This window comes from Oenanthe melanoleuca, chromosome 28 (assembly GCF_029582105.1).
Source record: "Oenanthe melanoleuca isolate GR-GAL-2019-014 chromosome 28, OMel1.0, whole genome shotgun sequence".
NCBI lineage: Eukaryota > Metazoa > Chordata > Aves > Passeriformes > Muscicapidae > Oenanthe > Oenanthe melanoleuca.
Window position 1 is genome coordinate 2,323,807 of NC_079361.1, and position 11,211 is coordinate 2,335,017.

General features: G+C 58.5%; 2 protein-coding genes across 10 annotated transcripts in view; both read left to right on the forward strand.

The window, feature by feature from the left end:
* Positions 1–5,606, forward strand: part of LOC130264502 (DNA-binding protein RFX2-like) — a 70,578-nt gene extending 64,972 nt beyond the window's left edge. For 8 of the 9 annotated variants that reach the window (XM_056512731.1, XM_056512732.1, XM_056512730.1 and 5 more), the window contains 2 exons: positions 1,775–1,817; positions 3,243–5,606. In XM_056512731.1, coding sequence (XP_056368706.1) covers positions 1,775–1,817; positions 3,243–3,349 — 150 coding nt within the window. In that variant the 3' untranslated portion in view covers positions 3,350–5,606. The other variant, XM_056512725.1, reaches the window with a different exon arrangement.
* Positions 5,607–7,496: 1,890 nt separating this feature from the next.
* Positions 7,497–10,139, forward strand: LOC130264504 (la-related protein 6-like). The gene is made up of 3 exons (XM_056512733.1): positions 7,497–7,944; positions 8,212–8,410; positions 8,929–10,139. Exons 1-3 carry the CDS (start codon positions 7,778–7,780, stop codon positions 9,802–9,804), a joined length of 1,242 nt encoding a protein of 413 aa, XP_056368708.1. The 5' UTR covers positions 7,497–7,777; the 3' UTR covers positions 9,805–10,139.
* The last annotated feature ends 1,072 nt before the right edge of the window (positions 10,140–11,211 follow it).

The following is an 11,211-nucleotide window of genomic DNA, read 5'->3' on the forward strand; positions in this document are numbered from 1 at the left end:
GTTTTGGGTTTGGGGTGGTTGAGCATCATTTGGGCTTTGGAGGCCTAGAGAGGGAGGGAAAGGATCTCCCCACTTCTCTGCACCACTGTGACTGCCAGCCCTGACTTTGGGACTCCTGACAGGGCAAAGTCCATCTAAATCAGGCAAAAATGGTCCAAAAGTTGCTCTCAGCAACTGAACTTCTCCAGGCCTCTACAAGCTCCAGCATTATGTGCACAGTCAGCCACTCTCTCTGTTTTTGAGGTGAAGAAGAGGATGATGGGGTTGTTTGGGCTCTTTGTGAGGGTTTGGGGTTTTTTTTTTGGTTCACCAGACAGTAAGTCTGGTGCCTGGCTTGCAGGCAGGTCCTGTCCTGCCTAGCTGAAGCCACATGCAGTTTTTCTCTCTGAAATAGAGTTAAAATCCCCAGATGAACCTGTGACAGCAATGTTGAAACTACTGTGAGTTTAAAACTGAGCTCATGTGCTCAAAATTGATCTGATTTGCTCCTTGAAGCTTCCACAGAGCTCGGGTAGGGAGCCAGGCAAACCAAAGCCTGTTGGTTCTGCCTTCCCTCCCCCTCCCACGCTGCTCCAACTGCAGTGCTGAGTCCCCTGTTCCCTGCCAAACCTCCACCTTTATTGGTATTAAAGGAACATGAAAGGCAGAGAGTGGCTCCCAGCAAAACCCAGCTGTGGGAGGCTCTCATGCCTCAGGCTTTTCCTTCACTGAACCCTTGCAATATTCCTGTTCTCCAGGAGGAGGCTGATTCTTCCCAGCAAAGGATGGATCCTGTCCTTCCATTCCCACTGAACTCTGCAATTCCCACTCTCAGCTCCTGCTGATGCTCAGCTTTCCATGATTTTTCAGCATTGTTGTCACAGTAATTTGGTGTCTCACCATTGAGAGGGACACCACATCTCCAGAACCAGGGAGCTTCTGGTTCCACTTGGCACCACAGCCTTGCTGGCCAAACTCCCTCTGACATCACTGTTTGCAGAGAGGGGAAGGTGGAGTCCAGGAGAGGGGTGTCAGGAAAATCAATCCACAAACACCAGAGGTTTATGTCCACAAAGGAGACAGAGGAGTCCTTTTTGCTTTACTCAAATAAAGGGAGAGGCCATGGGGTGTTCCCCTGGGATCTCTCCAATTTTTGGGGATGCAGCCTCCTTTTTATCCCAATTTCCCTCTCTCTTTTTATCCCAATTTCCCTCTCTCTTTTTATCCCAATTTCCTTCACTCTTTCCCCATTGCTGAGGTACTTGAGAGGCACACACTTCCCAAACACCTGATACCTGAGATTCCCCTCTACTGTACAACCCTCCCTTTTAATTTTTAATTCTTATAGAATACATAGTTTTTCCCCATTGCTTCTTTTATCTTCCAATATCCAATTTCATTTTCCAGCAAACCTACAGTTTGTTTGTAAAGGCAAATATCTTTTTTCCATTCATCAATCAGTGGAATCCATCCCATTGTTTATTTTATCTCTTTGTGCTGGTTTTGCCTACCAGCAGATCCACAGCTTGTTTGTAAAGACAAATCTGACATTCCTCTCAGGGGGAATGTCTGAGAGGTGGAAGGGACATGGAAACATTTCTCCCTTCATTCCAGAGTCAAATCCTGGTGTTTGCCCAGAGGTTTAAATGGCAACAAAAGGCTTTTCCCCGCAAACCTGTGGCTGGTTTGGATTCCTGCTCTCCACCAGCAGCACTGATGAGGTTGATTGGTGATGCCACCGAGCAGGTCTGGCTCCCCAGAGCCCCACTCACCCCGTGACTCCTTTTTCTTTCAGTTTGGTGACCTCACATCGCTGTCCCCGACACTGCTGGACAAAGGTACCGCCCTCCCTCGGGGAGCTCTGCTGGGTGGGGCTGGGCTGGCTGGGAGAGGAGCCCCTGCTGGCCCTGGCTATGGGAGAGGGGAGCTCTGCTGGCCCTGGCTATGGGAGAGGAACCTCTGCTGGCCCTGGCTATGGGAGAGGAACCTCTGCTGGCCCTGGCTGTGAGAGAGGAGCCCCTGCTGGCCCTGGCTATGGGAGAGGGGCCCCTGCTGGCCCTGGCTATGGGAGAGGAGCCCCTGCTGGCCCTGGCTATGGGAGAGGGGCCCCTGCTGGCCCTGGCTATGGGAGAGGAGCCCCTGCTGGCCCTGGCTATGGGAGAGGAGCTCTGCTGGCCCTGGCTATGGGAGAGGAGCCTCTGCTGGCCCTGGCTATGAGAGAGGAGCCCCTGCTGGCCCTGGCTGTGACAGGGGAGCTCTGCTGGCCCTGGCTATGGGAGAGGAGCTCTGCTGGCCCTGGATATGGGACAGGAACCTCTGCTGGCCCTGGCTATGGGAGAGGAACCTCTGCTGGCCGTGGCTGTGACAGGGGAGCTCTGCTGGCCCTGGCTATGGGAGAGGAACCTCTGCTGGCCGTGGCTGTGACAGGGGAGCTCTGCTGGCCCTGGCTATGGGAGAGGAGCCCCTGCTGGCCCTGGCTGTGACAGGGGAGCCCCTGCTGGCCCTGGATATGGGAGAGGAACCTCTGCTGGCCCTGGCTATGGGAGAGGAGCCTCTGCTGGCCCTGGCTGTGACAGGGGAGCCCCTGCTGGCCCTGGCTGTGAGAGAGGAGCCCCTGCTGGCCCTGGCTATGGGAGAGGAGCCTCTGCTGGCCCTGGCTATGGGAGAGGAGCCCCTGCTGGCCCTGGCTATGGGAGAGGGGAGCTCTGCTGGCCCTGGCTATGGGAGAGGAGCTCCTGCTGGCCCTGGCTATGGGAGAGGGGAGCTCTGCTGGCCCTGGCTATGGGAGAGGAGCCCCTGCTGGCCCTGGCTGTGAGAAAGGAGCCCCTGCTGGCCCTGGCTATGGGAGACAAGCCTCTGCTGGCCCTGGCTATGGGAGAGGAACCTCTGCTGGCCCTGGCTATGGGAGAGGGGAGCTCTGCTGGCCCTGGCTGTGAGAGAGGAGCCCCTGCTGGCCCTGGCTATGGGAGAGGAGCCTCTGCTGGCCCTGGCTATGGGAGAGGAGCCTCTGCTGGCCCTGGCTATGGGAGGGGAACCTCTGCTGGCCCTGGCTATGGGAGAGGAACCTCTGCTGGCCCTGGCTATGGGAGAGGAGCCCCTGCTGGCCCTGGCTGTAACAGGGGAGCTCTGCTGGCCCTGGCTATGGGAGAGGAGCCCCTGCTGGCCCTGGCTGTGACAGGGGAGCTCTGCTGGCCCTGGCTGTGCTGGGAAGAAGCTCCCAGTTGCTCCATTCCCTGCCCTGAGCCGTGTCCTGTCCTTCGCAGACGAGATCAGCGAGCTGGGCACGGAGGCGGAGGCGGAGCGGGCGCTGGGGGAGCCGCTGGTGAAGCGGGAGCGCTGCGAGCCCGGGCACTCCCTGCAGGACATCTGACACCGGGACTCGCCTTGGACCGAGCCCTCCGGAGCGCGCCCCGCCTGCGAGCCCCGGATCCGCGTTATTATAGTGCCTCTTAGTTTCTCTGTATGTTTACTCGTGTGTGAGGATGGGCTGAGCCGGGCAGGCGCTGCTTTGGCCGCCAGTGTCCCTGCAGAGCGCAGGAGAAGCTGCAGTCTGCTCCCGAGGGATGGAAGCCCGTGTGCCAGCAGCAGGTGGGATGTGCCTGGCGGGAGGAGCCGTCCTCGCTCCCCAGCTCAGCCAGGCGCACAAACCAGGCTTCCTCTGTCAGGGAAGGTGCTTCGGGCTCCTTCCCCGCCTCTCAGACTTCACTGTGATACAGACTTGAACCAATCAGTGCCCAAGAAGAAGGAAGAATACCCGGCCCTCCTCCTGCAGCCTTTCCGACAGGCTGTTCTGGCTCTGGCTTTGCCAAATCTCTTGCACCAGGGAGCTCAGGACAGCCGGTGTCCCGTGTCCCCACCTGGGGAGAGGCTCCAGGCCGCACATCCCTCAGGCACAGGCGTGCTCTGGGACTATGGGATGAGCATCCCCACCTGCTTCCATGCCTCCCCAGCTTGGCACTTCACCCCATGCTCCTGGGATGCCATCAGGCCAGCTCAGGATACCAAAGGACTCCGAGGTGGTGGCAGCTGGAGGCAGCTTGTCCCTGTGCCACAGTGCCTGGGGGCAACCCATGGCAACCCCATGGTAACCCCATGGTAACCCCATGGCAACCCCATGGCAGCCCCATGGCAGCCCCATGGCAACCCCATGGCAGCCCCATGGCAATCCCATGGCAACCCCATGGCAACCCCATGGCAACCCCATGGCAACCCCATGGCAATCCCATGGCAATCCCATGGCAACCCCGTGGTAACCCCATGGCAATCCCATGGTAACCCCATGGCAATCCCATGGCAACCCCGTGGCAACCCCATGGCAGCTCCATGGCAATCCCATGGTAACCCCATGGCAATCCCATGGCAATCCCATGGCAGCCCCATGGCAATCCCATGGCAACCCCATGGCAGCCCCATGGCAATCCCATGGTAACCCCATGGCAACCCTATGGTAACCCCATGGCAATCCCATGGTAACCCCATGGCAATCCCATGGTAACCCCATGGCAATCCCATGGCAATCCCATGGCAATCCCATGGCAATCCCATCCTCCACGCTGCCCAGGCAGACAGGAACTGGTCCCACACCCGGGGGTTTGTGAAATTCCCACTCCATGTCCTGCTCTGAGGATGATGGAGGGTGCAGAGCAGGGGTCAGGGTGTGTGACCACAGTGCCTTAGGGTGGGGCTTGTTCCCATTTCCCCTGCTCCAGGTGGCCCAGCACAGCTCAGGCTGGCCCAGCAGCCCAGCCCAGCAGGGAGGGGCTGGCACAGACCCCGGGGCTCAGCACTCCAATGGCATTTCCCTCTCTGGATCCCTTTGCCTTTTCCTGCAGTGACAGTGCAGGGGTGGCTCCATGGGGCTGAGCTGGGGGAGCTCAGCAGGGATTTTCCCCTTTCCCACGTCCTGTGGGGTCTGTGCTGACGGGGATTGCCCTGGGATGCTGTGGGCTACACTGGGGTGCTGTGGGCTACAGGGCAGAGGAGGAGGGGGGATCTGTCATCAAAGCCCTGGGGCAAATCTCTCTGTGAATAAAGGCCGTATCATAAATAGCTTTTATTATTATGGTTTCTAATGATGCAGTGTTGGTGTGAGCTTTTCCAGGGGTCTCGTGTACATTTGCCTAGCAGAGTATATTCTATCCAAATCTCTGATTTTCTTGTTCCCAGTGGCACTAAGGCAGCTGTGACACTTTCAAACACGTTCCTAATGGCAAGTGAAACAAGAGTGTGTGCAGTGGCACAACTTCCCTCTGTCCCATGCTGTGCCAGGGTGATGTTTGTCTGTAAATGTCTCACATGGAAGTGGCAGGAGAGAAGTGAGAGACACAGATTTAAATGTACATAACCATGAAAACTCCCTGGGTCAGAGTCCACACTTGGGATCCTGCTGATGAGATAAGAGAGTCTAAATAAACAACTGAGCAACCAGATCTTAACTGCCCTGCTCCCACTGAGGGCCATAGGAAGTTCAGCTCTTCCTCTGAGGGAAGCCAGCGTGCAAAGGAGATGCTCTGGAGCTCTGCAGCAGCGTGTGGGGAGGCTGGGGAAGCACCCAAACCCCCTTGCACAGAATTCCCAGCTAAACCTGAACAGCAATAAATGTGTATCCAATGCTCAGGCCTGCACAAGGAGTGTCGTGGTCCCATTTCTTCTGAGACCCCTGAGAGGTGCCAGGAGATGCTGCAGCAGCCTCAGGGGGATGCAGGAGCTGCCCAGGGCAGGGTAATTAAAGCAGTTTTAGGGAGGCAGATTCCCCTGGGGCAGCAGCTGTGTGTGGGGGTAACCCCATCACAGGCAGGCTCAGAGGGGAGGAGAGGCTGAAGGATCAGACTGAGCACAGGGCCACAGGAGGATTTTCTAATTAAGCTTCCAGACTAATTGAGAGGATAGGAGCAGTGAGGATGGGAGGGATGTGACAAGTGCTGGGACATTCCTGCTCTGACCCCTTGGGAAGGTTCAGCCTCAGCTTCACTTTCCCTCTGCATCACACCCAGTCTGGCTGGACCAGTTAGAGCCTCTTCCTTTGGGAATCTCAGGTCTGGAAGCAGGAAATTGTTTCCCCCAGGGGAGCTGGGCAGCACCTCCTAACCCTGAGAAAATCTGCCTCTAAGGAGAGAGCAAACACAGCTCAAAGTCCTCCTGTTAGTCCCTACACCCCCATCCTCAGCCTGCCTCTGGCTCTGCCCTCCCAGATGGGCAAATCCTGCAGAGATTTCAGCACAAACATCCCAGGGTTTTGTCTTCCACCCCTTCCCAGCTGGCAGAGAACACCAGGAGGTGCCAGGAGAATGGGGGGTGGCCAGGGGGTGACACCAAGCCCGGGGAAATCAGAGGGATACAACATTCCAGAAGCAGCTGGACATTGCCAGTCCCTGTGCTCATCCCAGAAGGGCAGGGAGGGACAGCCCAGGGATTCCTTGGGAGCAGCCCAAGGGGCAGGGGACACTGCAGAGCCACCAGCCTGGGAGGTGCTGCTGCCCTGGGACAGCCAGGACTCCTTGGAGAGCTTCAGCCTGAGCCAGGGGTGAGGGGGGATGAGCCCTGGACTTGCCTCCTGTTTGTCCCCTGGGGAATGTGTCCCTTGGCTGGCTTTAGGTTCATGGTCAGGCACTGGCACTCCTGGATTGTCCCCACAGCATCAGAGAACAGGATCTACATCTAGGAGGCCTCTGGGAAGGGGGACTTGCACAGAGAAATGAGATGAAGTTCTCAAAATGAACCAACACAAAAATACAGATTTGAAAACAGGAGCCTGAACCACTTTCTGTTGTTTGCTTGCAATTTCTCCTGTCACCTGGTCTGGAACAGAACCTTCTCTTGTGCCAGTGGAGCCCTGGGCCTGTCCAAGTGGCCACAGGGCACAGGAACATCAGCCAAGCCTGGGTGGAGAGGCTGAGAGGCTCAGGAGGGCTCCCAGCACCAGCCCTTGCAGTGGCAGCTCCAGTTTCCACCCTGGCATTGTCCCCAGCCCAGTGTCACCCCCTGCCTGCCCCAGCCCTGTGTCCTCACCTTCCCTCTGCTGCCCAGCACGGGGCTCAGGCCATGGGGATGTTTCATTCCAGCCCCTTCCCCATGGAGCCAGGGCCCTCCTGTCCCCCTGCCCTGGGCTTCACACCATCCCTGCTGCAGGGAGAAGGGCCTTTCCCTGCTGCTCTGGCAGCACTCAGAGCCCAAAGGATTCCCTGGACAGAAGTTCCCTCCCCTCCACGTGGCTGTCACCGTCCCTGCACAGACTGAGAGGCCTCGTGGCTGCAATTCACTGCTCCCCTGGGTACCAGAGGGAACAGGTCCTGCTGGCCCTGCCCTGCCTGCTCCCTGCAGCCCAGGCAGGAGGAGCCTGGCTCATCCCAGGGCTCAGCTGGGGCAGTTTAACACCAAACAGCTTTCACCTGGAGCAGGCAGGCTGGGGGCAGGTCCTCAACCACCCCTGCATTGCCTTCAGGGTGTGTTTATAAACCCACATCCCCCTCACCCTGGGGGCTTTCTCTCTTTCTCTCATTCTTTCCTATCTATTTTTTTCTTTTTTTTTTTTTTTTTTTTTTTTTTTTTGCCTTTGTGTTTTGGGAGCCTTAGTTTGGAACTGAGGGGAATTTGGGAGTTGCTACCTCGGGGTGTCTGGGATGTACTGCTAGAAGTTAGAATTTCCACCCTTCAGTGCTACCAAGCAGGTAAGGACACAACAATTACCCTCTTTCAGTGCCCCTGGGCTGGGTTTGGGGGCTGCAGCCAGAGCAGGGCTGTGTCCCAGGGCTGGTGTGGTCAGGATGTCCCAGCAATGTCCTTTCCCAGGTGAAGGACAATGTCTTCCTACGACTCTGGAGTGGCCTTGGGGCTCGACTCCCAGCCCGGCTGCAGCACTCCAGTGCCCGTCCCAAGGAATTCCTTCCTGGCACGGCCTTTCCCTTCCCAGTGGAGCTGCTCCCTCACCCTGCTCGGCCGGGAGGACATCGTGGAGAGCTACACTGGGTAGGTGGGGAGGGGCTGAGCCTGCTCCTTGCATGTCTGTCCTCCAGGGGACTGGGAGGTGTCCCTACTCTGGGATGTGTCCCTGCTCTGGGGTGTGTTAATTCAGCCTGGGGTGTGTTTAATTCAGCCTGGCTCTCCCGGGATGCTCACAAGGCACAGGCTGGAGCTGTTCCCTGTGCCCAGGGCAGCCCTGCGTGCCCGTGGTGTCCCTGCTGTCCCCCCCCGGCCCAGGCAGCAGCTCAGCCCTGTGTCCCCACCGCTGTGCAGGGACTCCTGCGAGCTGGGGGTGGCTCTGCTGGACTGCAGCTGCTCGGCCCCGGACCCGCAGCTGGTGCGCAGGATCGTGGCCCAGGTGGAGTTCTACCTGTCGGACGAGAACCTGGCCAAGGACGCCTTCCTCCTCAAACACGTGCAGAAGAACAAGATGGGCTTTGTCAGCATCAAGCTGCTGACGTCCTTCAAGAAGGTGGGTGCTGGGGAGGTCTGGGCTGGGCTCTGCCCCCAATACCCTGCAGCAGCTCTGTGGCTGGGGGAGCAGGGAACACTCCTCAAAACACCCCAGGGCTGGGTTCACCTCTTCTACCCCTGGACTGCTTTGGAAGTGATAATGCCTTAACTAAAAAAAAACAGGGAAGTGCTGGTGGTGTGGCTTAGAAAGTTGTAGCTCCTTGCCAGAGCCTAGGGGACACTGGGGGCTGTCTGCAGATCCCAAAGCTGCTCCTGTGGAAGGGGGATATTGGTGTGGGGGACATTGGATGGGGTCACACCCTACCTGGAGAGTGAGTTTGGGGTGGGTTTAGGGTGGCCCCATAGAAGGGGGATGTTGGATGGGGTCACACCCTACCTGGAGGATGGGTTTATGTTGGTCCCATAGAAGGGGGATATTGGCTGGGGTCACAGCCTGCCTGGGGGTGGGTTTGGGTGGTCCCTGCCTGGGGAGAGCAGGGCACGCAGACTGACGGGGATTCCACCCTCTCTGCCCAGGTGAAATACCTGACCCGGGACTGGCGCCTCACCCTCTACGCCCTCAAGTTCTCGGCGCTGCTGGAGGTGAACAAGGAGGGCACCAAAGTGAGGCGGCGGCTCCCCATCCCCGAGTACCTGCTGAGCGTCCCCCCCAGCAAACTGCTGCTGGCCTGGGAGCTGCAGCCGCGGGAGCAGGACCTGCCTGTGCAGAAAAACTTCCTGGAGACCATCACGAGGATGTTCAGCCCCTTCGGCGCCATCGCCTCCATCCGCCTGCTGCGGCCGGGCCGCAAGCTGCCCTCGGACGTGCGCAAGTTCTGCTCGCGGTTCCCCGAGCTGCTGAGCCGCTGCTGTGCCCTGGTGGAGTACGAGAGCCTGGAGAGCGCCCGCAGAGCCTTCGAGAGCCTCGGGCAGCGCGACTGGCACAGCATCAGGGTGGTGCGGCTCTGCGGGAAAGGGGGCAAGAAGAAACCCGGGGAGGAGCGGCCGGGGTGGAAGGAGGCTCTGCCCTTCCCCTGCAGCCTCGAGGATTCCCTGCCCAGCAGCTCTCCGCAGCGCGATGATGCCTCAGGCTCGCTGTCCCTCCTTCTGAACCAGGATCTGATGGCACCCGCCTGGCCTGGCGGCGACTTCACGGCTGGGAATTCCAGCGCTCTCCCCAGCAAAGGCTTCTCCCCGCTCGGGGCGGGCGCCGAGAGCCGCCGGGCGAGCGCCGCGGGCTCCTGGAGCCCCTGGGCCAGCGGCCTCTGTGCTCCCAGCGCTGCCCTGGCCGCAGCGTGGGGCTCCGAGCCCCTGGGGCTGTGGGACGGGGTCCTGCGCCTGCCCCGCAGCCCCCAGGGCACCGCGGGCTTCGGCAGCAGCTTGGCCAGGGGGGAGCTCGCCCTCCGCCGCTGAAACTCCTTCCAATTCACCGTTAGGGTTCGTTGTTTTGTTTCTCTTCCCTTCTCTCGAGCAGAAGAATTTTCTGTGGCCCTGCGAGCTGTGGGCAGTGGCAGTGCAGCTGATCCAGGGGACAGAAGTTTTGGGGCAGGGACGATGCTCGAGGCAGAGGCTGAGCAGCAGCAGGAGCTGTGCCATGCTGTGCTCATGCCAGTGGGACTGTGCTTGCTCAGGGCCCAGAGCTGGGTTTGGGGTCCAGATTTTGGATGAGAAATGGACAATAAAGAGAGATGAAGTTTCCAGGCACTCTCTGGTTGTTGCTGTGATTTTTTTTTTTTTTTTTTTTTTTTTTTTTTGGTTTTTTTTTTGTTTTGTTTTGTTTCTGGGTGGGTTTTTTTTTTTTTTTCCCTTATCTTTCCAGGTCTTGCTGCTGCCTGAGGTGCAGCCAGACAAGGGAAGGAGGCTCCCTGCCTGCCTGCAGCTGCTTCCCTTGCTGTCCTTGGGGTGCTGGGGACACTGAGGGGTGCCCAGGACAGATGTCCTGAGGCTGAGCCTGGGGAAGACAAGAGGAGTGATGGCTGTGGTGGCAGGGTGTGGTTCCTCCTGGCTGCTCAAGGCTCTCTGGCATCTCTCAGGATGCAATGTGGGGGTTTCCTGTGTCCCTCCTGCTTCCACAGCCTCCCCAGCTCCTCTGGGAAAGGGTTGAGGGACGCTACAGGTGGCTCTCAGGGGTCTGCCAGTGCCCTTGGTCTGTGCCCAGAGCTGGGATGAGTCCCATGCCTGCAGGGCTGGTGAGGGGATGGGGCCACACCTTGTGTGAGGAGAGGTTGAGGGGGATGGAAAACCAGGCAGGTTGTGCTGCCCATCACCCAGCCAGGACCCTGGCACTGAGGAGTTGTTCTCCAGCTAGTGAGGAGAATTCTCTGGGTCAGGAATTCCTTGTCCTTGTGGTGAATTTGAGCCTCCCAGACCCCTGCTGGGAATGGCCTCTAGCTGGGGCAAGCAGGTTTGGGAAGTCCCTGAAGTCTGCTGGAGAGAACTTCTTGTCATGCATGCTCGGGGAGCCACCAGGAAAGATGCCATCCTAAACCTGCTGGTTGGGAATGGAGAAGGACTGGGGGGAACTGGGATGGTCTTGGCCCCAGTGCTGCTGAAGTGGTTGAGTTTAATGCTGTCAGTGTGAGGAGAAAGATGGAAAGAGCTGCTTCCCAAGACTTGGAGAGAGGAAATGTTCTGCTCCTCAGGGAGCTGCTCAGCAGAGTTCCCTGGGAATCTTCAAGAGGCTTCTTTGTGAACCTCCAGAACAGGTAATTCCTGGGTCTGGAGGTCAGTCCCATTGCCTCAGTGCCCAGCCCCTTTCCTCTTCCCACTGTGGCAGGGCAAAAACCCCTCTTCCCCCTGCCACACCACTCCAGATTCTGG

Bases quoted from the DNA above. Each gene is read 5' to 3' on its own strand.
- LOC130264504 (XM_056512733.1), top strand. From the start codon at position 7,778: ATGTCTTCCTACGACTCTGGAGTGGCCTTGGGGCTCGACTCCCAGCCC. The intron at 7,945-8,211 runs GTAGGTGGGGAG...ACCGCTGTGCAG, and splicing joins ATCGTGGAGAGCTACACTGG to GGACTCCTGCGAGCTGGGGG. The intron at 8,411-8,928 runs GTGGGTGCTGGG...CTCTCTGCCCAG, and splicing joins TGCTGACGTCCTTCAAGAAG to GTGAAATACCTGACCCGGGA.